At 31.2% G+C, this 25,174-nt stretch overlaps 2 protein-coding genes across 3 annotated transcripts; both read left to right on the top strand.

Annotated features, from left to right (window-relative positions):
• The first annotated feature begins 5,564 nt into the window (after window positions 1-5,564).
• LOC146930966 (allene oxide cyclase, chloroplastic-like) lies at window positions 5,565-6,813 on the top strand. The gene is made up of 3 exons (XM_085708323.1): window positions 5,565-5,889; window positions 6,046-6,167; window positions 6,252-6,813. Exons 1-3 carry the CDS (start codon window positions 5,637-5,639, stop codon window positions 6,651-6,653), a joined length of 777 nt encoding a protein of 258 aa, XP_085564449.1. The 5' UTR covers window positions 5,565-5,636; the 3' UTR covers window positions 6,654-6,813.
• A 12,224-nt stretch (window positions 6,814-19,037) lies between these two features.
• On the top strand, window positions 19,038-24,004 carry TIC62 (NAD(P)-binding Rossmann-fold superfamily protein). Of its 2 annotated transcripts, none has more exons than XM_085702460.1 (15): window positions 19,038-19,281; window positions 19,371-19,470; window positions 19,566-19,638; window positions 20,071-20,116; window positions 20,193-20,369; window positions 20,466-20,547; window positions 20,626-20,698; window positions 20,788-20,898; window positions 20,986-21,138; window positions 21,248-21,435; window positions 21,523-21,711; window positions 21,914-22,114; window positions 23,028-23,342; window positions 23,564-23,649; window positions 23,747-24,004. In XM_085702460.1, the coding sequence occupies exons 1-14, from the start codon at window positions 19,098-19,100 to the stop codon at window positions 23,616-23,618; spliced, it is 1,947 nt and encodes a 648-aa protein (XP_085558586.1). In that variant the 5' UTR covers window positions 19,038-19,097; the 3' UTR covers window positions 23,619-23,649; window positions 23,747-24,004. The 2 variants fall into 2 exon arrangements, with proteins under 2 accessions (XP_085558586.1, XP_085558587.1); XM_085702461.1 differs by having other exon boundaries at window positions 21,242-21,435.
• The last annotated feature ends 1,170 nt before the right edge of the window (window positions 24,005-25,174 follow it).

Raw genomic sequence — 25,174 nt, 5'->3', positions numbered from 1 at the left:
GCGGAGACGGGATGAGGCGGGGATACCCGAACCCGTCGGGGACGGGGATGAGATTCAATTTCTCATCCCCGTTGGGTTTGGGTAGCGTAACGGGTAAGTATATGAGAATCGGGTATGGGGACGGAGAAGGTAAAACCCGTCCCCACCCTGCCCCATTGCCATGACTAGTTGAGGGAATGTTCACTCTTTCTTGATTTAAATGTTTTTCTCGTTAGGCATGCAAGGTGTAAGAGAGAGGAGCATTGACAGTTTTGACACAGTTGGATGGGGATGGCTGATTCCCTAAGGGATTAGGATTTGCTGCTGTAAATTTACACGTAGTTGCACGCTGTAGCACATCTCAACCGTATATATGAGATCCGTCGGTCCAGATTTAATCACAGTTTCACACAGTAAAATAATCTCAACCATCAATTTAAATTGAATGGTTTGGATCAGTTACAGCACCCTGCTGTAACAGCAGGGAATCTGATTCCCTAAGTTCATCCATTCACATTCACCCTTGTGAGGTCCAAAGAGCTACATTGTTTTTGTTTTACCCTTGTTGTGAGCCACCTTGTTTTTGTTTTTTAGTGAATGTTGAAAATATGTTTTATAATGTCAATCAAAATATGTTATTTTTACAAATATGTCAAACAAAATAATGTCAAAGAGAAAGTAAAGACATAATAAAACTATAATAAAGAGTTGCTCCAAAATAATTTTACAAATATCGTTTTTCTCAATCAATAGTTGCAAACATTTGAGTTTATTTATAATTTTAAAAATCTTTTTTTCATGAAAATTTTAAAATCATTTATTTGATTGATTGTGATTTGCACAATGTATAACTTTTTACATTGTTCGCAAAATATTGTTGGAATCAATATAGAATTTTTGCTAAGAATATTGGTCTCTAAACCATATAAACTTGAAGTCTCTTACTTTTCTAACTTGACATTAAACATAACAAGAGAGGATATTATTATTTGAACCAGAATATCAAAATTTAATAGAAAGAATAAAAATCAAAATGAAAGATGAACTTTAAAGAGACTTGAAACCAAATTGATACCAACAAAAGACATTCCAATGCTTCCTAAATTCCAAAAATTTGGAAAAACAAATGCACGGCATTAAGTCTGTGTACATAACCTATCTATAGTCTTTTTGTGACACGCATAGACTTGTGAGTCGTGCATTTGTTTATCCAAATTCAAAAAGTCACACATTCACACATTCAAAAACTATAGATAGACTATGTACACAATCTCTATCAAAAACAATATCAATTCAGAAAGTCACGCACTTGCACATTCAAACATATGTAAAGTTCTTTGTGATCAAATCAAACACATTGAGGGGAACAATTCATAATAGTTAATTTTTTTGTTAGAGGAACAATTCATAATAGTTATAACAAATATTTATAACTAATCAAATATTCCCTCCGTTTCAAAATACATGTCCAAGTCAATCACTTCACATATGCCAATGCACAATTTTGATCGTTAATATCTTTAATTATCTAAAGTAAAAAATTATAAAAATTTAATATCTTGAAAATATTTGCCGAGACAAATCAAACAACATCTTACATGCTAATATTTGTATTTATACATTAGTTAAAAAGTATGGTCAAAGCAAGTAAAGTGAATAGTGCACATTGCAAAAATTGAACATGTATTTTGAAACGGAGTGAATAATAAGCTAGCACATGCAATTAGTAAAACACACAGCAATCTGCAGGATCTCCAAAATATCCCTTTAATGCTTCATCAACCCCCACATGGATTCACAAACAGCTCTGACTTTGATCAATCGAACACATTGAATAAATGTATGCTACCCCTCCAAAGTCATGATGCGTCGCAACCAAGAAAAAGAAAGAAGACAAATAATCAACAACAATGAGTTGATGAGGTTTTTTTTTATACAAAATGCTAACAAGTGCCCCATATACAATGGTTAAAGAATCAAATATAATAATAGTATTTATATGGATAAATTACACTAACTTTCCTTGAGGTTTCTCTAAATGACACCAACACCCCCTCTAATTTTATAATAGATATTAACCTCCCCTACGTTCTTTTAAAATAGTTAAATACCTCCCTTTAAAGATTAACACCGTTTGCTAGCTGTTAAAAAGTCAAAACAAACAACTTTTTTGTAGCGTTAAAAAAAAAATCTTCGTTTCCATGGAGGAAGACGACGATTTCATTTGTTGATGGAATCTAGTTTCAGAGCAAATTAAAATATAGTAACATAAAAAGAAATTATTATTGAACCATGTTGTAACAGTAAGGAACCAATTTGGAAGAATGGAGTCTCTACCCTTTGTAATGATTCTACATCTTGTTTCTTCTCCACCCATTTGAGCACATGATTATAGGAGTCACATATTCCTTATTTTGCTTTTGCTTTTTATTCCATCGTTTCATGATTCCAGTTCTACATCTTGATTTCAAGTTATTTGATTTTTCCTTCTTTTCTTTTTGCTTTTTATTACCACCGTTACATGGTTTCCTCCTCGAAAAAATGGGCATTTATATTGATTTCTATGTTTATTATTGTTAAAAAGTGGATGGTGAGAACTTTGTCAATTGCCACAATGGATCAATTTTAGCAATAGATAACATGTGAATCTTAAAAGTGAAAGAAGGTTTTTCATCGTCTTTAATTGATTTAAAATAGTTTTAACGGCGGATGGATGGAGATAACAACAGGGGGTCTTATTGTTGAGTGAGAAAATAGAGGGGAGGTGGGATGTAATTAGAAAAACATCAGGGGAGGTTAGTGTAATTTACCCTATTTATATTGTAAGTTGTGCGGAGAATGCATCAAAAGTATAAAAAGTATGTTTTTCAAATTAAAATTTCATCTTTTGTCTTTCTTAACTAGTTAGCATGACCCGTTTGTTATTATTTGGGAAAATTATATGAATATATATATATATATATATATATATATATATATATATATATATATATATATATATCATATGGAGACATTTCGTCTTCCAGGATAAAAACTCTATTTAAACAATATTTTAGTCAAGTTACTTGTTCATTGGTTATATATTCAAGTAACCTGACTAAAATAATGTTGAAATCTAATTATCATATATATATATATATATATATCATATGGAGAAGTCATTTTAAATTGTAAAACAAAAGATATATTTAAAGATATATTTAAATAAGAAACATTAAATTATAAATCCTAATGATATTTAAATGTTATCTTATTTTAATTCTAAAATATATATATATATATATATATATATATATATATTTTCCTTCAAAAAAATTATAAAATATATTTAGATTTAGATATAAAATCTTCAAAAGATATTTAGACATATTATTTTCTTTTCTTTAGAGAAGTAAGTTTAGGAAAGTTGGACTTCAGGGGACTCTTCGGGTCAGTGCGGACATCAAGGCTTAAAGAGCGTTTACATAGATACTTATAGATCACCCATAAAAAAAGGTCCATATGCTATCAACGAAAGTTGAATCCACAATCTTACCGTCGACTTTTGACATATTATTCTCAACGTTAGTAATTATGAGGAAATCACATTTTAGTATGGCAACATAGCACCCTCCTTTTTTTTTTTTTTTGGGGGGGGGGGGGGGGGGGGGGGGCTTACTGTCGACTTTTGACATATTATTCTCAACGTTAGTAATTATGAGGAAATCACATTTTCGTGTGGCAACATAGCACCCTCCTTACGCATGTTAAATCACGCTAGTGTTAAATTCTACGTGAGTTAACTCACGTTAAAATTTAACACAACGTGAGTTAACTCACGCTGGTTTTCTTTCTCACTTTTCTCTTTCTCCCAACATGTTTCTTTCTCACTTTTCTAGCAGCCTCCATCCAAATTTTTTACTCCCTCCGTTTCAAAATGAGTGTCGCTTTAGCCAATTGCACACAGATTAAGGAATGAAATAAAGTAGTCAAATGTCATAGCAATTTTACTAAAATAACCTTACTTTATAAAAAACAAACAAACTTAAAGTTGCATTGAAAATTGTGAGAGAGAAAAGTTGGAGTATTTATTGAGGGTAAAGTTGGAAGAAAAAAATTAAAGTTGCATTGGAAATGTAAAGCGACATTCATTTTGAAACAAATTTTTTTGACTAAAGTGACACTTATTTTAAAACGGAAGGAGTAATTAATAAAAAATTTATTCTCTCTCCTAAGGATTCCTTGCAGCAACAGCCTTCATCCATTAATTCATTATAGGACAAAAAGATTGAAAAGGAAGATTGAAAAGCAACACAACTTATAGAAAAAGAAACAACGTGAGTTAACTCACGCATAGACATTTTGGTATTTTCAGTTGAGAGTGAACAAAAAGTGTTGGGTAACGAGCGGAATTCAAATGTCTTTAATTTGTGTGTCACACTCCCACATATTGAATCCTTGGAGAAGAAATCTCTTTGATTTGTGTGTCACACTCCCTCATTGAATTATTGGAGAAGAAATCTCACGTTTGAGAAATACTTCTATGATCAAATGCCTAAATAAAGACCATTTAGGCACAAACATAATAATGCATTTTATTTAATTATGTCAAAATTCTCTTAAAAAAAATTACTACCTCCGTCCCTAATTCTCTTAGAAACGAAGAAGAAAGACATATTTTAAGAAGAAGCAAGGAAGAAGAAGTATTGACGGAGGCACTGAGCAGAGTTGAAAATGGAGTGAAAATGTACCTGCGGCGGCAAGCATCTGAGAGAGATAGTGAATAGATTTAGGGTTATGCATTGGACAATGGGCTTGGGCCCATGTTTTATTTCTCTGTTACGGATTGTAGCCCACTTTTGTTTCTTTTATTTTTGGTTACACCCACTTTTGTTTCTTTTAATTTATATATGTATTTTTTTGAAGGATTTTCTTAACAAATTGCATTTGTATATTTCGTATTTTATATACGTTCTTTATATATACTTTGTATTTTGTATAATTTAAGAGATTAAGTCATCGGTTCAATCCAATTTAATACCTATACAGATTCAAAATAGAGACCGAGTTATTTAACCGAGTCATCCGATTTAATCCGGTTTCATCATGCGGTTCAACCAATGACCCAGTGGTTCGACCAATGACTCAGTGACCCAGTACCCTTGCCGAGTCGACCACCGGTCTGGTTTTTAAAACTATGCAATTTTATCCTTTAAGAGAGATGGTTGGTTTATGTTTTCAACATGTTATTTATTGTTGATTGAAGAAAAAGATGTATAATAAATAGGGGCATGTATGTAAAGAAATAATTAATGTAGTATCATGTTAAAAATGTGCATTATTAAATTGGTTTCTGCGGTACCTTTTGTATGTTGTGTGTGTCCAAATAAACTAACTGCAACCCAACGTTTAATTGTCACTAACCCTTTCATCTTCCATCATGTACTAGTATTAATTAATAGTAGTTCAATATTCCGTTAACTTTGAAACCAAACGTTCACATTCCTTTTAATTTTTATTTTTTTATCTTCCACCGTCCACATTTTTCTTTGTTCCATGTACCATGCATTTGGTCTTCACTATGACTATATATTAATCACCATTGCCTCTTGTTCCTCACACAATCTTGTAATCCAAAAACACATACTAGTGCCACCAACTACTGCATATCATCAACAATGGCATTTTCAACCTATGCTTTGAGAAGTGCCATCCCAACTACCTTTATGAAACCATCTGCTATTGCCACTCCAACAGTGTTTCTTACACCCCCTCTTCCTACCAGTGCTTTCTCTCCCTTCACTTCATCAAATCCATCTCTCACAAGAAACCTAAAGATGAACATTACTGCATTGCCACAATCTTGCTTTTCTTCACTTCATAAGAAATCTTTTACTTGCAGAAGCCAAGTTGATCAAAATTCTGACATTGGTAATAATCATGCCAGTTTTTTTTTTTGAAAACTCGGTATCTGGCTCAATGACCCAATAATCATATCCGTTACATCTGTGTTTCCAATCAACTCATATATTTTTTTGGTAATTTTGTATTACTCTTATCTTGACATATTTTGGTTTGATTTTACAGAAAAAGTTCAAGAATTAAATGTTTATGAGATCAATGAGAGAGATCGTGGCAGCCCTGCTTATTTGAGATTAGGCTTTAAAAGTGTCAATTCTCTTGGTGATTTAGTCCCATTCAGCAACAAAGTAAATTTCTTTCAGTTAATTAAATATGTAAAATGTGTTACTGATTTTTTTTTACTCACAATATGTTACTGTATTATTATGTAGTTATACACTGGTGACCTACAAAAACGTATTGGAATAACAGCTGGTATTTGCATACTGATTCAACACAAAGCAGAAAAGTATGGTGACAGATATGAAGCAATCTATAGTTTCCACTTTGGAGACTATGGTCAAATAGCTGTGCAAGGACCTTACCTAACCTATGAGGACACATATCTAACTGTGACTGGTGGTTCTGGAATTTTTGAAGGTGTTACAGGCCAAGTGAAGCTGAATCAAATTGTTTTTCCATTTAAGATTTTCTACACATTTTATTTGAAGGGTATTAAGGATTTGCCTCAAGAGCTTCTTGGTAAACCAGTTGAGCCTAATCCTAATGTTGAAGCTTCTCCTGCTGCTAAGGCTCTTGAGCCTCATGCTACCATTGCTGGTTTTACCAACTAGTGAATTTGGTGCTTTTTTTGTTGTTATAATCTTTTTGGAACAAGGGTTGCTGTCAAAGTAACTCAAACCTATATGGACTTTGAATTATGCTGATAACTATGTGGATTTTGATTCATGTATGTATCCCACCTCTAATGACTAATAATGAGTTTATTGTTAATTTTGATATAGTGGACCTAGTTTAATTCTCTTACAAATTATGCTGATCTTAACCATTTTGTTTATAATATGGAGTGTTGCTCAAGCAAATTATAATTGGGTGAACAAATATTGCCTATATTCAAAAGTAAAATTACTATATACTTTCTGTTATAAACACACCTCTATTATGTCTTTATCCCCGAATACTGAACTAGTTCATGTGTTTCTCCACCACCTTACTGAATTAGTACTGCAACTGAGGACAGATTACGCACACTCTAACATCTGAAATCAAGTTGATCAGAGATTGAAGACAGCGACTTAGTATACCAAATATGCTAATTCCGCGCGAAACTGTCAAAATTAGCTTTTGCAAACTGTGAGAATTTATCAAAGGTAACCTTTGCAAACTCCGAAAAATTCAGACGAGTCATAAGCCTCATGAAATTTTTCAAACACGGTGTACACAGTTTGCATCATTGTTTTGTTAGTGAAGTTTGAAATCATTGTTTGCGCTAATATTAAAAGAAGAACATTCATATGCATGCACTTAATAACAGGGAAACAACGACAAAAAGTAATGAAGCAAAAAACAATTCTTTTATTTATTTTTCAAATAGTCAATAATGTATAGACCATTTTCTTACATGCTTTTTTAAACCCTAACAAAACAACTGCAACGTGATAATCCACAAACCCTAGTTTACAGGAACACCTACGACATTTATTTATTTTCAACTAGTCAATAATTCACATCGTTGTCGTATAGACCATTTACGCTTTTGTTAAACCCTAACAAAACAACTACAACGTGATCCAATAATCCACATTATTGTCAATATATAGACCATCTCTTTATCATACGTGAATTGTATATAGACAATACATTGATACATTGGTGTTTTGTTTAATGTGTGAAGGAGTATAATAAAATTCTATTGTATGAATTTATAGTTTATTACATGGTATCAATTGATTGTTATGCCTTAATTTAGAGCCCGTTTGTTATAGCTTTTTTAAGAAAAAAATCACTTATTTTAAAAAAATAATCACTTTTAAGAGTTTTGCATCCGTTTGTTACAACTTTTTAAAAAAACCAGAATCTAAAAAAAATCTAAAAACAGCTTCAAATGAGAAGCTGTTAAGAGCAGCTTCTCAAAAAATAGATTTTTTTTAGAGGAGAGAGAAAATATTGTTTAAAAGATTGAGCTAATTTTGTAACAAAAAATCCCTTTTATATAGTTGTATCCAAACAAACTAGATTATTTGTTTAAAAAAAGTGATTTTTATTACGGTAAACAAACGCAAAATAGATTCTGATTTTTCATAAAATCTCTAAAATATAATCTCTAAATTATTTTATGTCAAAATCACTTTTATTTTAATCCGTAACAAACGGGCCCTTAATTGTCAAAATAAAATATAAAACTAATAAAACCAATACCTACGTTATTTATTTGATTCTAATAATGATATTATAAAGTTACCATTTACACTCTTCAAAGTCAAAAGATGTATTAAAGAAGAGCCAAAAGATGAATATTTTATTGTAATTAGCGGTGAAAAATGAATGGTTTGGATGGATATAAATATAGATGGAAATGGATGGATCAAAAAGTGTATCGATTCCTTAAAATCCACTAAATTTCTGTAAAATAATTCAATTCAATCAAATACATTAAAGATAAAATTCATCAAATCCAACCATTATTAAATTATTAATGGATAAATATTTATCCGATTCGTCTATTAAAGTGTATTATTTATATTTTTTATTTTAATAAATTATTAATGAAATAATACATAAAAAATTTAGCCAAATATAATATTTTAGTCAAGGCCCAAAACAAATTTTTTTTAAACCCAATTGGATAAAAGGTTAATATTTAGCCAAATCAATTTATTTTAAGGGAGCCCAAATCATTTTTATTATAATTTATTTAAAAGTTTAATATTAATTAAAAATATATATTAAATGGTGGTGGTTCTCCGGTGTTGACCACCGACATTGACTATGGCGGTGTGCTAGTGGTTACAATGATCCAACAACGGAGCTCCGACGACCCTAGAGGTGGACGACGAATCTCCGACCATTTTCTGACAAGTTTCGACAGTGCTCCAATGGCAGTGGATTGTTCAGAGATGCGCGGTTGTTCGCTGCATCTCCAGACATTATATTAAATATCAATATTTTGAAGTTTTTCATTATCTGATTTTTTTTTCAATTCTTTATTTCTAAATTAATTTTAATAAATAAATAAATAGTTTTTAGTTTTTTTATTATTATAAATATTTTTTATATTTTATTCATTGGATTTATATTAACATTTGGGTTGATCCATTGGATCTTTAAAATAAGTTGGATGGATTGGATCCATTCATATTTTTAAATGAATGGATTGAATCCAATTCAATCCATTAAAAAAAATGTTTGGTTAGATGAATTTTGCAGTGGATGGATTAGATAGATATGAATTTGGTGGATCAAATTATCAAATTGTCACCTCTAATTGTTTATACTGTAGACTAGCTAGAAGGTAGAATTGGAAAAATTTAATTAATATTGAATTGAAAATTGAAAAGAGTCATTCATTTTGGTATATATTTTATTTTACATATGAATCGCTCAATGTCGGCGACAAGGAGTATTTGATAAACCATAAATAAATAATGCATAAATGTATAATATGAGTTAAAATTTACAATCATTATTTATTTCTAACATATATAATATTCATTCTCATATATCATGTATGACTCAAATAGTCATGTCTGATACATGCAAAATTATGGAAATATGTACTCTTTGTAATATATGTTGGTGGTTTATACATGTAGTCAGTGTTCTTATTTGTGACTGAAATTCCTGAATCCAAGAGTCATATTTAATTCATGAGAATGTGAGAAAATTAATTGTGTGATTTATCGTATTTCATTTTTTTTTCCAATTTTAACCAAGTAATATATTTATTTTATTTTATTTTTTTAATTAATAAAACATACATTCATAGTACCCGTAAGCGTAGTTTAATTAGTAAGGACATTGCAATTGATATGCAAGGGTCGGGGTTCGAACCTCGGATCCCCACTTATTCGTTTTAAGGGTGAATTTCTAGCCACTTGGCTATTTGACTGGAAAAAAAAAACATGCATTTCCCAAAGTCTAGTAGATTTCTAAAATGGGGTAATAGTCATTTTGGTCCCTGAATGTGTAACGAGTAGCCACAAGTCCCTCAATGTAACAAAATTCTAAAATAGTCCTTGATTGTGCACTTCGTTAGTCAAAATAGTATTTGACGTTAAAATATCCCCCAAGGCTAACATTACCTCCTTTCATATATAGATTGATATCACAGTAAATAAGTACTTATAGAGACTGATATATGACAATAAGTAAGTATATTGAGGGACTAATATGACAATGTTAACAAAATATTTTAACGTAAAAGACTATATAGACTAACATAGTGCACGATCAAGGACTATTTTGAGATGTCGATACATTGAGGGATTATTGTTGCTACTCGTTACACATTTAGGGACCAAAATGACTATTACCCCTTTCTTAAATACTTCTTTTTGTTAAATAATTTAAGTAAATTGTGAATCAATTCATAACAACATCAAATATTGTAACGACTAGTTTCTAAACAGTATTTAAACTGTTTTGATTTTTTAGGTTGTTTCATATAAAAACAATAGTTGTTTATAGGGACTAAAGTTTAACTGGTTCTACGAAAAATAGTTTGTGGGGTTATTTTGTGTTGTTTATTGTGATATTTTCTTAGATTTATTTGCCCTGTTATGTAGTGATGTGTCTTTATTTATTTTATACTACACGGGTTTAATTAAGGACCATGAATATAGTTTTACGTAGATCTTATAATATTTTATAAGTTTAAAGACATATTTCATAGTTTATCATAATATTGTAATCATATAAAACATTTTTTTTTGGGAACGTAATGATGCAGTCATGTTTGTTGTCAATATTGCTCATAAGAAGGGTCGAAATAATAGTTGGTACATGATTAATCTTTGGTGGTTTTGTCATTTTCATCTTTTGATCATGTTCTTGAAAATCACGCAACATGATGTAATTGCTTACTTTTATTATCATACATCTTACTTACGGTCTCTCATACATTTATTAAAGGGAAATGCTAATGAGTTTTTCCGGTTGCACTCTATAAGTATCTTAAATGATAAGTTTTTATGAAAATTAATGGATTCAATTTTTCATCTTTTGATCATGTTCTTGAAAATTACGCAACATGATGTAATTGCTTACTTTTATTATCATACAGCTTATTTACAGCCTCTCACACATTTATTAAAGGCAAATGCTAATGAGTTTTTCCGGTTGCACTCTATAAGTATCTTAAATGATAAGTTTTTATGAAAATTAATGGATTCAATTTTTCATCTTTTGATCATGTTCTTGAAAATTACGCAACATGATGTAATTGCTTACTTTTATTATCATATAGCTTATTTACGGCCTCTCACACATTTATTAAAGGCAAATGCTAATGAGTTTTCCCGGTTGCACTCTATAAGAATCTTAAATTATACGTTTTTATGAAAATTAGTGTATTTAATGAATTGAAAATTGTAATAGTTGACCTTTTGAAAGCATAATTCCTAAATTTGGGATTCTTAAAGAGTGTTAGGGATATTGATACTTCTTAGTAAGACCCTTTATTAAAAAGACAATCCTTGTGTTGATAAATTAGCTTCTTTTGAAGCTTCCTATGAAACCTCCATTTTTGGTTAACCTTCCTATCACTTTGTAATATTTTTTTTTCCCTTTTTTGAGTATGTTTATGTTCTCAAATATTTATGTTTCGCTATAATAACAATATCATAGTGAGAATATATAAAGATAAGATTTTCTTTAGTACTATTCAATCAAATATAAATATTAATAGAATAGAAAAGGGTGAGATTTTTATGTAACTGAAACTTAATCACACTAATATTAGAGTTTATTATATAAGAGCAAGTGAATAGTTTTTCAAAGAGTTCCACATAATCTAAATTCTAACTTAATATAAGCAGGTGATGCTTTGTAATTCAACCTTTTGTAACACACACACATATATACATACATACATACATACACACACGCACACGCACACACAAACAACAATTTGAGTCTGACAAAAAAATAAAGACTTTTGAATTCTATAATATGAATTGCAATCTATCTATATCTAGCTAGAATTATGCCTATGTGACACATCTAAAAAGGCTTCTCACACTAATTCTGTTTGAAGGAAAAGCTTCTCACACTGTTAATAAAACTCATTGATTAGCCATTCTTTACTCACCTACTTATTAGTTATAAACCATCCATTAATATTTTGTTTGACATCAAACCCTTCATTGTCGTGAATTCAATACATCATATGGCTATTATGTTAAAACTAATCAATTATATTTGGGTTAATATATATTTACCCCCCTATAATTTGGACGAGTTCCGGTTTACCCAAGGATCCAAACCCATCCAACAACAACAAAAACCCAGCAATTACGTTCATCTAAACTCAAAATTTTCAATTCCAAAATTAGATTAAAAGTTCATCACTCAAAGTGGGTTGGAGGATGAAGATTTGGGACTTGAATGTTCACATATGAAGAGATTAACATGATTATTAAGTTTGAGTTTTTTTCAATTAAAGAGATGAACAAATGGATTAGAAAAGAAAGAAGAGAAAGAAGGGAAGAGGGAGAAAGAGAAGAGAGGAAAAAAAATTTGGGTTTACAAAAAAATCCAGATTTTTTATTTTACATTTCTCTATATAATTTTTAATTTATTTAATTATAGAAAAGTCACATAATATTAAAAAAATTAAAATTAATCCTATAAGTATGACACGTCAGTGTGCCACCTAATAAAATTTACACAATCAGCACGTCACGTAGACTTTTTTGCACGATTAAATGACCACAAGGGCTAAAATGAAAGAATCTTCATATTACAAAGTTGGAATCTAAACTTTTTTCAACAGGGGGTAAACTGGAACTCGCCCAAATTACAGGGGGTAAATACATATTAACCCATTATATTTTTATGGGTTGTTACCCTATTAAAAAATTATTTATGCATGTTGTTGTTCATATTCATCAATTATACTTTTTTTTTTATTTATGTAAATTTTGATTCATATCCATAGTCATTTATTATGTTATTAAAAAGAGAGCTAATTGGTCCCATGAGCATAGCTCAGTTGGTAGGACAATGCATTATTATATGCAGGGACCGGGGTTCGAACCCCGGAAACCCGACTTATTCACCTTATATAAGGTGAATTCTAGCCATTAGGCTACCTGACCAAAAAAAAAACAGAGAGCTAATTCACCAATTTATGAGGGACCGGGGTTCGAACCCCGGAAACCCCACTTATTCACCTTATATAAGGTGAATTCTAGCCACTAGGCTACCTGACCAAAAAAAAAAAAAGAGAGCTAATTCACCAATTTATGCATCTCTCTCGCTATAGCCTTCACATAAGGCTTATTCACCTTATATAAGGTGAATTCTAGCCATTAGGCTACCTGACAAAAAAAAACAGAGAGCTAATTCACCAATTTATGAGGGACCGGGGTTCGAACCCCGGAAACCCCACTTATTCACCTTATATAAGGTGAATTCTAGCCACTAGGCTACCTGACCAAAAAAAAAAAAAAGAGAGCTAATTCACCAATTTATGCATCTCTCTCGCTATAGCCTTCACATAATTTTCTTCATTTTCAATCGGTGACGATTAAAATTATCATCAACAAAACATTGCAAAAGTGAAGTGATAATTTTGAGATCCACCATTTTCTCCAAACACACCTCTTGGATGGTACTCTTCAGTTATGTATTATATGATTATTGTTTTGGTTTATTACTTTTCACACATATCTTAGACTATTCATTTGTTTATGTAGATGATAGAGACTCAGGTTACTCTATAATATAGATTGTTTAAATCCTTACAGCCCTAATTTTTTGACATCATCTTGCGAATTAATATAATGTTTGTTATTCTACTTTTTAGCTTTCATTTTATTTTCTTTGATTTTTTAACGTGTATATAACTATTTTTCTCGTGTGAATGAGGATACGAAGATATATGAGACTTCTATTTTGCTTTATACACATCCTTGATGCTTGAGAAGCTTCTAAAAAATGGCATTTCATGTAAGTATATTCCTTTAGCCCTTATATTTGCATCGATTAAAATTTGAAATTAGTTTACACATTTAAGTAGTGTTAATTTTTTTTTTTTGAGCAAAAGTAGTGTTAATTGTTACCATCTATTATATGTTTATTTCCATCCTTTTATTTTTAGTGTTTTTTATATGTTATCTAATCGTGGGTGTGGGTTTATGTAACCTAAATTTATCTACTCAATTATTGTTCTTAATGATTTCAAATTACATGTAGTATCTTGAAGTTTTGTAGGCATTGAGAAAAAATGGTTTGTTGGAGGTTTTCAATCAATTGAGAAAAGTCTGATTAATCTAGAAATTTAAATGTATCTCATTTGTAAATGGTGTGTGTAACCCAACTTAGATAAGCTGATGTTATATATTTGAGAATATTTAATGGCTAAAGTGCAACTTTGGCCCCCTATCTTTCAAAAAGTTGCGATTTTGGCCCCCTAAGTTTGAAAACTACAATTTTGGTCCCCTATGTTTTAGCCCCTTTGCATATTTGGTCCTTTTGGTCAATTTTGACCGGTCAACGCCCATGTGGCATGCCACATGGGTAATTATTAAATTAAAAATAAATAAAAAAATCATTTTTTAATTAAATAAATGAAAAATCTAATTAAAAACATTTTAAAAATCAGGAAAATTGAAAAATTAATAAAAAATTGAAAAAAATTCTGAAAATATTAAAAAATTCTGGAAAAATGAAAAATTAATAAAAAAATTGAAAAAAAATATAAAAAAATTCTGGAAAATTGAAAATTAATAAAAATGAAAAAATATGGAAAAAATTTAAAAATTCTAGAAAAATCAAAAAAATCTGAAAAATAAAAAAGATTAAAAAATTTTGGAAAAATGAAAAATTAATAAAAAAATTGAAAAAAATATTAAAAAATTTCAAAATTTTCGAAAAAATTAAAAAGATTAATCATGTGTATTTATAAACCGAGCTTAGGTTTTTTCAGTGTATTTATTTCCAAAAAAATTTCAGTGTATTTTTGTGTATTTATAAACCGAGAATAAGGGAAAAAATATGTGTATTTATAAACCGAGCTTAGGTTTTTTGTGTATTTTTCGAAATTTCGAAATTTTCATTAGTATTTTTTCCGGGAATTTTTGTGTATTTATAAACCGGGAATTTTTGTGTATTTATACACTGAAAAAACCTAAGCTCGACATATATACTAATGAAAATTTCGAAAAATACTAATGGAAAATTTTAATTAGAATTTCGGCACGTTTCTAATTTTAATTAGAATTTTAATTAGAATTTCGAAATTTCCATTAAAATTTTAATTAGAATTTTCATTACTCCCTCCGTCCCGGAATAACTGACCCATTTTTTAAAAAAAAGTGTCCCAAAATAACTGACTCATTTCAATTTTCAATACAACTTTCATCATTCTCAATACAATATAACACTAAATAATACTACTTTTATCATTCCCAATACAATATATTCCACTTTCCCTTTTATTTATACATTTTTCTTAATCTGTGTGAAATGAGCCAAGGGGTCAAATAAATTGGGACGGAGGGAGTAGTATTTTTCGAAATTTCAAAATTTTCATTAGTATATATGTCGAGCTTAGGTTTTTTCAGTGTATAAATACACAAAAATTCCCGGTTTATAAATACACAAAAATTCCCGGAAAAAATACTAATGAAAATTTTGAAATTTCGAAAAATAGACAAAAAACCTAAGCTCGGTTTATAAATACACATATTTTTTCCCTTATTCTCGGTTTATAAACACACTGAAATTTTTTGGAAATAAATACACTGAAAAAACCTAAGCTCGGTTTATAAATACACATGATTAATCTTTTTAATTTTTTCAAAAATTTTGAAATTTTTTAATATTTTTTTCAATTTTTTTATTAATTTTTCATTTTTCCAAATTTTTTTTAATCTTTTTTATTTTTTTCATTATTTTTTCATTTTATTAGATTATTTTATTTTTTAATCATTTTTTATTTTTATTAATTTTTCGAGAATTTTTAAATTTTTTCCATATTTTTTCATTTTTATTAATTTTCAATTTTCCAGAATTTTTTTATATTTTTTTTCAATTTTTTTATTAATTTTTCATTTTTCCAGAATTTTTTAATATTTTCAGAATTTTTTTCAATTTTTTTATTAATTTTTCAATTTTCCTGATTTTTTAAATGTTTTTAATTAGATTTTTCATTTATTTAATTAAAAAATGATTTTTTATTTATTTTTAATTTAATAATTACCCATGTGGCATGCCACATGGGCGTTGACCGGTCAAAATTGACCAAAAAGACCAAATATGCAAAGGGGCTAAAACATAGGGGACCAAAATTGTAGTTTTCAAATTTAGAGGGCCAAAATCGCAACTTTTTGAAAGATAGGGGACCAAAGTTGCACTTTAGCCATATTTAATTAAAGGAAACACAATATTTGCTCTTATTTAAGTCAAATGATGTTCATGACCTTAAAGTTTAATTGCGAATTGAGGGAAAATTTATTTTGGATAAAATTAATAAAAGGAAACACGAGAAACAAACTATCAGAAGTTGTTAGTCATTTGATTTGGTTGTTGTAATCTATCTATAAATATATTTATCTATTTATATGCATATCTATCTATCTTCTAATATATATTATTATTTTTGTAAATGTAAACTAAGTTTGACTCATTTTAGAGCTAGAATTATGCATATGCGGTACATCTAGAAAAGTTTCTCACTCTAATTTTTTTTAAGGAAAAGTTTCTCGTACTATTAATAAAACTGATGATTGATCAGTCACTCCTTACTCACCTACTTATGGGTTATAAACCACCCATTAATATTTTGTTTAACCCCAAACCTTCCATTGGTGTGAATTCAATACATTATAAAGCTATTTTGTTAAAACTAATTAATCATTTATTATGGGTTGCTACCCATTTAAAAAATATATATTTATGTATATTGTTGTTCATATTCACAACAATTAATCATACTATTTTTCTTTTTGGTTTATATAAGTTTTGATCGTAACAGTTTATTAAGATATTATTAAAAAGAGAGCTAATTCACCAATTTATGCATCTCTCTTACTATAGGCTTCACATATATTTATTCATTTTCAATTGGTGACAATTAAAATTATCAACTAAACGCAAAAGTGGAGTGATGATTTTGAGTTCCACCACTTTTTCCAAGCACCTCTTGAATGGTATTATGATTTATGTTTTGGTTTCTTACTTTTTACACGCATCTTAGACTATTAATTTGTTTGTGTCTTAGGATTGTTCTTAGGCCTCCAATATGTGGTTGTGTCATACTTTAGAGAAGTTTCTCATCCCATTAAATAGTCATTTTTTACTCATTTTCTCACAGTTAGAAATTGTTCATTAACTTGAATTCAAACATGTGTTGTTTAATGAATACATCTTAAATCCATTTTATTAAAATTCATTCGTTATATATTTTTTATGGTTGCTACTGTATTTATTTTTTTACCCATAACATGTATCATATTCATCATTTTGTCAAAAAAATAATGTATCATATTCATCATATGGTCTACCATATTAACCGAGAATGATATTGATCAAACTCGACTTAGATGTTATTCAAATACATTATTTTTATTCTTATAATGTATATCATGTAATTTATAACATGATGATTGAGTAATACTTATTTATGAATTTTATTTGATATCATATATTCGCATTTATGTTTTAATTATTTTACACTCATTGTGAGACAACTTTTATTCTAGAGATTAGATTGTTTGGAAGATTTAGAGAAGTGTGTTTTAAGACATATAAGTGTCTTTTAATAGAGAATGTATGTTTTCTTTGGATTATATAAGAAAAGAGAAAGTTCTACATGTATTTTAAGTTTTTTTTTTTTTTTTTTTATAGTTTTTACACGGGTATGAAGAAACACTTTCACACTATAAATTTGATTTTTTTTCATGTATCCATTTGACACCAACAATTTTAATTAAATTAGACATATTTTATGTTTTAAATATTTAATATACCGTTTAGTTATTAAATAAAATAAATGAATTAGTATTTTCCTTTTAAACCAAAATTGAGTGTAATTAAATACAAATGTATAATAGTACGGATTGTATCAAGATTGTATTTTTTTAATCAATTATATAAGTGTTGTTAAATTTTTTGTTATTGAATATTTAGTTTTTTTTATGTATAATGAGTCGTTCTACAAGTCACTTTGAGATTTGTCAAAAAAAAAAAAAGTTACTTTGAGATTTTTAATAGTATTTATGATAAAATCAAACAATAAACACGTAAGAAAAAAATAATATTTTTTTTTTGAAAAAAAAATAAATAATATTATTTAAGCAAATTTAATCAACTTAAAACTAGTCTAACCCACTTGGGTTGGCATAGTGGTATTGACTTGGGATCTGGGAGTGTGGTCCTCCCCAAGGTCTCAGGTTCGATTCTCTCTAGTGCCAATTTAGGTTGGTTAATTTAGCTTCTTCAAAAAATCAAAAATTTCTTCAAAAAATCAAAAAAAACTTAAAACTAGTCTAACTTACCTGTGTTGATTTCAAGTATGATGACAAAATTGTTTTTTTTTTTTAAACACCTAAACACCACATTCATTCTTTCTTTCACCCAATCATTCTCATTCTTTCTTTCATTTAATCATTCAACCATATCGTATCTTGAATTTTAAAAAATTTATATATCGTCGTATCATATCAAGTTTCTGAATTTCATAGCCGTACATTCTAGGTGAGAAAATATGGAAGGAAAAAAAAATCCCATGAATTTTATACAAGTCCTTAGTATTTATATAAACATTTGTTGAACACTCCTTCTTTCCAATTTTTTTTTTTTTTTTTTTGTTGAACACCCTTGAATGCTGACCAATCTAAGGAATGATCACTGGTGCAGTGTGATGTGGGGTAGGGCCATGATATGATATCCACACATAGCAAAGGATTGCACCACTGCCATTGATAGAAGATTCTAATGGATAATATAATAACATAACAACAACATAAATTTAACATAGTATGATCAAACTATTCAACACTTCATATATACTTTCCCACCAAAGAGTTCATACTTCCATCCTTTAAGCCATACCAATGGAGGCTTTCTCACTCACCTCAACTACCATTCCCTCCTCTCTAACACGTAGAGAGGCTGCAGCTGTTAAACCTTCTGGCCATGTCAACCTTTCCAAATACTCACATTTCATAAACTACCCTTTCACCACAACACCTTCCAGGAGTAGAATCCGTAGCAATATCATAAGAGCTCAAGTTTCAGGTGATAGGATTTCTTTTTATTATTTTCGTGTGTATGTGTGTGTGATTTTGACTGTATGAATGTTAAAAATGCACATATCTTCATTCAAGGTTCAACAAAATCTAGTCCTGCTGAGAAGAAAGATTCCAAGGATGATAATTTAGTATTTGTTGCTGGTGCTACTGGAAAAGTTGGTTCAAGAACAGTCAGGTACATTTGTTTCTCCACCACAGTACTGAACTTAATTCACCTTTTGAGATAGTAATTTTCTTTACAAAATGCTGAGCTGTGATAGTTTCATTCAGGGAGCTTATAAAGCTTGGTTTTAAAGTCAGGGCTGGAGTAAGGAGTGCTCAGAGAGCTGGTGCATTGGTTCAGGTAATAGAAAGGTTACTCTTGGGTGGTGATTTAACTAATGGCATATTTGGATTGACTTAATTGAGTTTATCTACTGGCATGAGCACTTGTGAGATTGTTTACGAGAGCGTATGGAAATAGCTTATGACATGTCCATAAGCTGTTTTCATCTTATTCTCGTACGCTCATCGGAATAAACCAACAACTAGGCCTAAGCTCAGGATAGCTTATCAAAACATCATATAGCTTATATGAAAACAGTTTGACCTTATTTTATTTGTTATAGAAATAGCTTATACGTAATCACTTACTATATGATAAACGTGCATGCTATAAACGCTTGATTAAGTGGTTTGTCTAAACAAGGCCGAAGTGACATGACTAATAGTTATAATCAGTTTCTTAAAATGGATAATTGGATATACATTAAAGATATGAATATACCATGTGCAGAGTGTTAAACAATTGAAGCTTGATGGTTCAAGTGGAGGGAGTGAAGGTAAGTCAAGAAAGTTTTTCTCATTGACAAAATGTTGCTGTGTTGGATAACAGAATGTTTTTGGTTTTTAGCCCAGCTGTAGAGAAGCTTGAAATTGTGGAATGTGATTTGGAGAAGCCAGAACAGATTAAATCAGCATTAGGGAATGCATCAACTGTAATATGCACCATTGGTGCCAGTGAGAAGGAAATTTTTGACATTACCGGACCTTATCGAATAGATTACATGGCCACCAAAAACCTAGTTGATGCTGGTAACAAGAGCTTTCATTATGGTTATGTTTTAATGCTATTTGTGTTAGGCTTAAATGTTGAAAACAAATGTTTTTGTTCATTGTGTCATGATGCAGCATCTGTTGCCAAAGTAAATCACTTCATATTGGTTACTTCACTGGGAACAAACAAATTTGGTTTTCCTGCAGCTATTCTCAAGTGAGTATGAAATTAAGCTTACTCATCATGTTCACATCATAAATTAGTTCAACTGATTTCTTAGTTCTATTTTTGTAGTTTATTTTGGGGAGTCTTGTGTTGGAAAAGGAAGGCAGAGGAAGCATTGCTAGCAAGTGGAATTCCATACACAGTAAGTCATTGTGATACTAATTACACCGAAGCGCAGCGCAGGGTCCTAATTATCTTATTTTTATGTTATTGTCATGACACTCTTTTCAGATAGTGAGGCCTGGAGGCATGGAGAGGCCTACTGATGCTTACAAGGAAACTCATAATGTAACCCTATCAACTGAAGATACTTTGTTTGGGGGACAAGTGTCAAACCTTCAGGTACTTATCATGTAAAACGTTTTCATGTACGTAACTATCGATTTAAGATATATAGATATATGGAAGTTGATAACTCTCTCAATTCAGGTTGCTGAACTCATGGCAGCCATGGCTAAGAATCCGGAACTTTCATATTGTAAAATAGTGGAGGTCATTGCCGAGACAACTGCGCCATTGACACCTGCAGAAAAACTTCTTGCAAAGATACCTTCTCAACGCCCTTACATTCCTTCGCCCAAGGTAAGTACTTCCGTATATAATACATTTTGTGACGTGTATTTTGAACTCCTCCTGCCTAGTAGTTTAACATTCCTGTTAATTGATGTACGGTTTTCTTTGGAAGGTACAGGAACCAGATACTGCAGCTGTCAGTAATCCAGCTCCCTCGGCTAATGTCACGGAAGCAGTACCTAGTATTTCCCCTCAGAAAGAAACAGAACAACCAGAACCAGTGGCAGAAGTGCCTAGCATTACTCCTCAGAAAGAAACAGAACAACCGAAACCAGTGGCAAAACAGCCGCTTTCTCCTTATACTGCGTAAGCCAGATTGCTAATATTTGTTGACAGTCAATTTTTATGTGGACTATGGAGGCCAAATAACTAAGTTGGTATATACATTTTCAGTTATGATGATTTAAAACCACCGTCATCCCCTTCTCCAGTCAAGCCTAGTGACAAGAAACAGATAAATATCAGTGATGCAGTGCCAACACCTAGTTCTTCAGATGCTCCAAGTAACATTCCAGAAATAGATGTCATTTCTCAGACAACAACTTCCTCAAAAGGGAAGGAGTCTCTTTCTCCTTTTGCAGCGTAAGCCGCTTTCTAATTTTGTGGTGATATCATATGTTAGTACACATTATCTATCATCTAATTTCCCATCTAAACCTCTTTAATTTGGCAGCTATGAGGATTTAAAACCTGCAGATACCTTGTTATGAACTACTTTAGCACTTTTATCCGTGGTATCCTAAATTTGTGGTTTGTTTTCCTTGTGTATTTTATATACCTGCAGATATCCTGATTTAAAGCCTCCTAGTTCACCATCTCCTAATGCACCAACTACATCAATATCCACATCTTCTGTGGGTGAGGTGGCCAAGATTGAGGAAGTATCAAGTAATGGCCCAGCTCAACTTTCAGTGGAAGACACCCCACAGGATGATGGACAGAATCTCCATGAGCCAAAGTCAAGACCACTTTCACCTTATGCAATGTAAGTTGATTTCAATTTCCTTTAACTTTTTCTTAGTTCTTCACCAAATGCTCTCCATTCCTTATTATTGAAGAAAGAGAGGGGATGGTGTGATAGCTGTTCAGGACACATTGGCTTATTATAACTGTGAGTTTGATTTTTGGTTGAAATTCAAGTGAGTGAATAAGTCTTACAGTAATTGAAGAATGTACTAGGTTAGGACTATATAAGTGAGAAGATGATTAGGCCAAATGCATCAAGGATTCATGGTTTTGAATCAATATGTAGTGCGAAATTCACTATTGTGGTTTCTAACGAATGAATAGACAAATTGTTCCTTGAAATTGTAAGCATCAGTAGAAATGGTCCCTGATTTTTGCAAATTTGGAAATACATCCCTGAAATTGTAAAATGTTTGTCAAAATAGTCTCACTGTAAACTTTTAGTGGTAGGGACTACGACATGACATGTTAACTGAATACGTGGCTCTTCCATGTTGATCCTACATCAATGTCGCCACACCAAAGACTAATTTGCCTATGAAATTTAGGTCTTCAGAGACCTTCACAATTGCAATTACTAAAAAATTTGTCCTTGAGATGGCCTAAATTTCATACGCAAATTAGCTCCTAGTGAGTTGGCCTTGATGTGGTTTCAAAGTGCAGTGTGATAACTTCAGTTAACGTGTCACATTATAGCCTCTTACGAAAGAAGTTAACTAAGGGACTTTTTTGAACAACATTTTACAATTTCATGGATGTATTTGTCAATTTGCAAAAAGGAGGGAGTATTTTGACCAAATCATACAATTTTGAGGACAGGTTTTTCTATTTACTCAGTTTCTAACTTATCATATGTAAGATCAAAACTTTGTGGACAAGTTTAGCACAATTCGTGGTATCAAAACTTTGTGGTTTGTTTTTCTTGTGTACAGGTATCCTGATTTAAAGCCTCCTAGTTCACCATCTCCTAATGCACCAAATACATCTTCTGTGGGTTCGGTGCCCAATATTGATGCAGTATCAATATCTTCTGTGGGTGGGGTGCCCAATACTGATGCAGTATCCATATCTTCTGTGAGTGAGGTGCCCAATATTGATGCAGTATCAACATCTTCTGTGGGTGGGGTGCCCAATATTGATGCAGTATCAAGCAATGGACCAGCCCAACTCTCAGCGGAAGATACACCAAAGGAGGATGGACAGGATCTCCATGAACCAAAGTCAAGACCACTTTCACCTTTTGCAATGTAAGTTGATTCCAACTTACCATCAATTTTTCTTATTTCTTCTCCAAAGATTCTTCATTCGTTATTATAGAAGAGAGAAAGAGAGGAGCCTGAATTCCCCAAGGTCAAGGAATCCTGCAGTCATGCAGTCACTGCATTGGAAGCCGTTTGATTGATATCGGATGGTCTAGATTTAGTTGTATAGTAGTGACATTATGATCTTATGCAAATGAACTTTTCAGGTATGAGGACTTGAAGCCTCCTGCATCACCATCACCTTCCTTCAGACAATCCTAGGAACTGCCTCCTTCATATGGAATCAGACAAGGTTAGAAATGCAAATCATTATATGTAAAGTATACTCTTCATTATGCACACTACGTACACTGGACTCATAATTGTGATATATTTTTTGGAGCGAATAGGATTATTGTATTGAAGAGTTTATGTAGCAACCCACATGGAGGATTGTTACTCAAATATGAAGATGGAAGCAACTATGTGAATGGAAATTTTCATCCATGCCATTTATTTCTTGATGACTTTTTGAGGATAGTCACTCAACGAACACTGTTGTTTTTTATATATATAATTTACTTTTCCCATGTTGCAATTTAAATAAGGAAAATGCATTACTTTTCATGATCAGCTTTTCCATTTATGTTATAGTACTTTCATTTTCATGTTGCCCACTCTTTAAGTATGAGAAAATATATAAACATTTTGAGTAAGCTCAATACAATTTAGCCACCTATTTTGAAGAGTTCATGTGATTAATGGACTATTACTAAAAGCAGAGATAACAAGACTTACTAAAGTCTCATTCCAACCAAAGATTTCTCCAACCTATTTTGAAAGGAATTTCAACTAGCATAGCTCGTATAAGTTCAGCATGAAAAGCATTCCAAATACCAAGATTTTCCACACAACACTCAAGAGTAATTGCACTACTATCTCGAAAAATACCACCACAAATGGAAAGACTCTGGCGGCCTCCTAACGATCAATATTGTAGCAAAGAGGAGCATGCCACATAACTTCCTTGATCAAAGGAGAATGTGTATTTTCCTTGATCGAAGGAGAATGTGTATGATGACTATCAACCAAGTAAAGATTTTATCAAGCATAATTCTCGTCAACAAAAAATACTTCGATGGAGGAATACATTTATTCCTGTTGGAACACTAGTTAAAGTCTAGTGAAAAAATTGGAAAGAAAGAAAACACTATGAGAAACTAGTGTGTGGGTATGTGACTTAAAAATGTCCCACATTGGAGAGTCACCCCAACTAGTAAGTGTTTATATAAGGGTGGGGTGACCTCCAAGGGTGTGCCCTTGGGGTACCCATTTTTGTGAACGGGTGAACGCTTACAAAATACATATATCACACGCGCGACGACGCCGCCGACCGGCCGGGCTTGGGTCGTGGGTCGGAAAATTGATATATATATTTTTTTGTCACTTGAAAATGTTAAATTAATTAATTTTTCATTATACGAAAGCGTTCGCGTAACAAATTAATGTGTTACATTTCGACCCGATCCAAACCAGTATCCAGAAACTTCCGGATATTTCCAATTAAAGAAAACGCGTTTGCATTGCTTAAGGATTAAGCAAACTTAATCCCCAAGTAATTCTCGCGAACTCTGCCTATAAAAGGAGAGCTCCCCCCACTCATTCTTCACGCCAAAATCTCACAGTTGATGCTTCCTGTGCGATTTTCTCTCTTCTCCCTTCGATTTTAAATCGTTCTTCTTCTTCTACTCCTTTCTGTCCCATCGGTTTCGAATAGAGCGGCTGCGTACCGTATCGAGTGGCTTCGATCATACGATTGAACCATACTTTGAGGTGTA

This window comes from Medicago sativa, chromosome 4 (assembly GCF_051527215.1).
Source record: "Medicago sativa cultivar Bolivia chromosome 4, Bolivia_mono, whole genome shotgun sequence".
Classification (NCBI taxonomy): Eukaryota; Viridiplantae; Streptophyta; class Magnoliopsida; order Fabales; family Fabaceae; genus Medicago; species Medicago sativa.
This window is presented reverse-complemented; position numbering and strand designations above follow the sequence as displayed.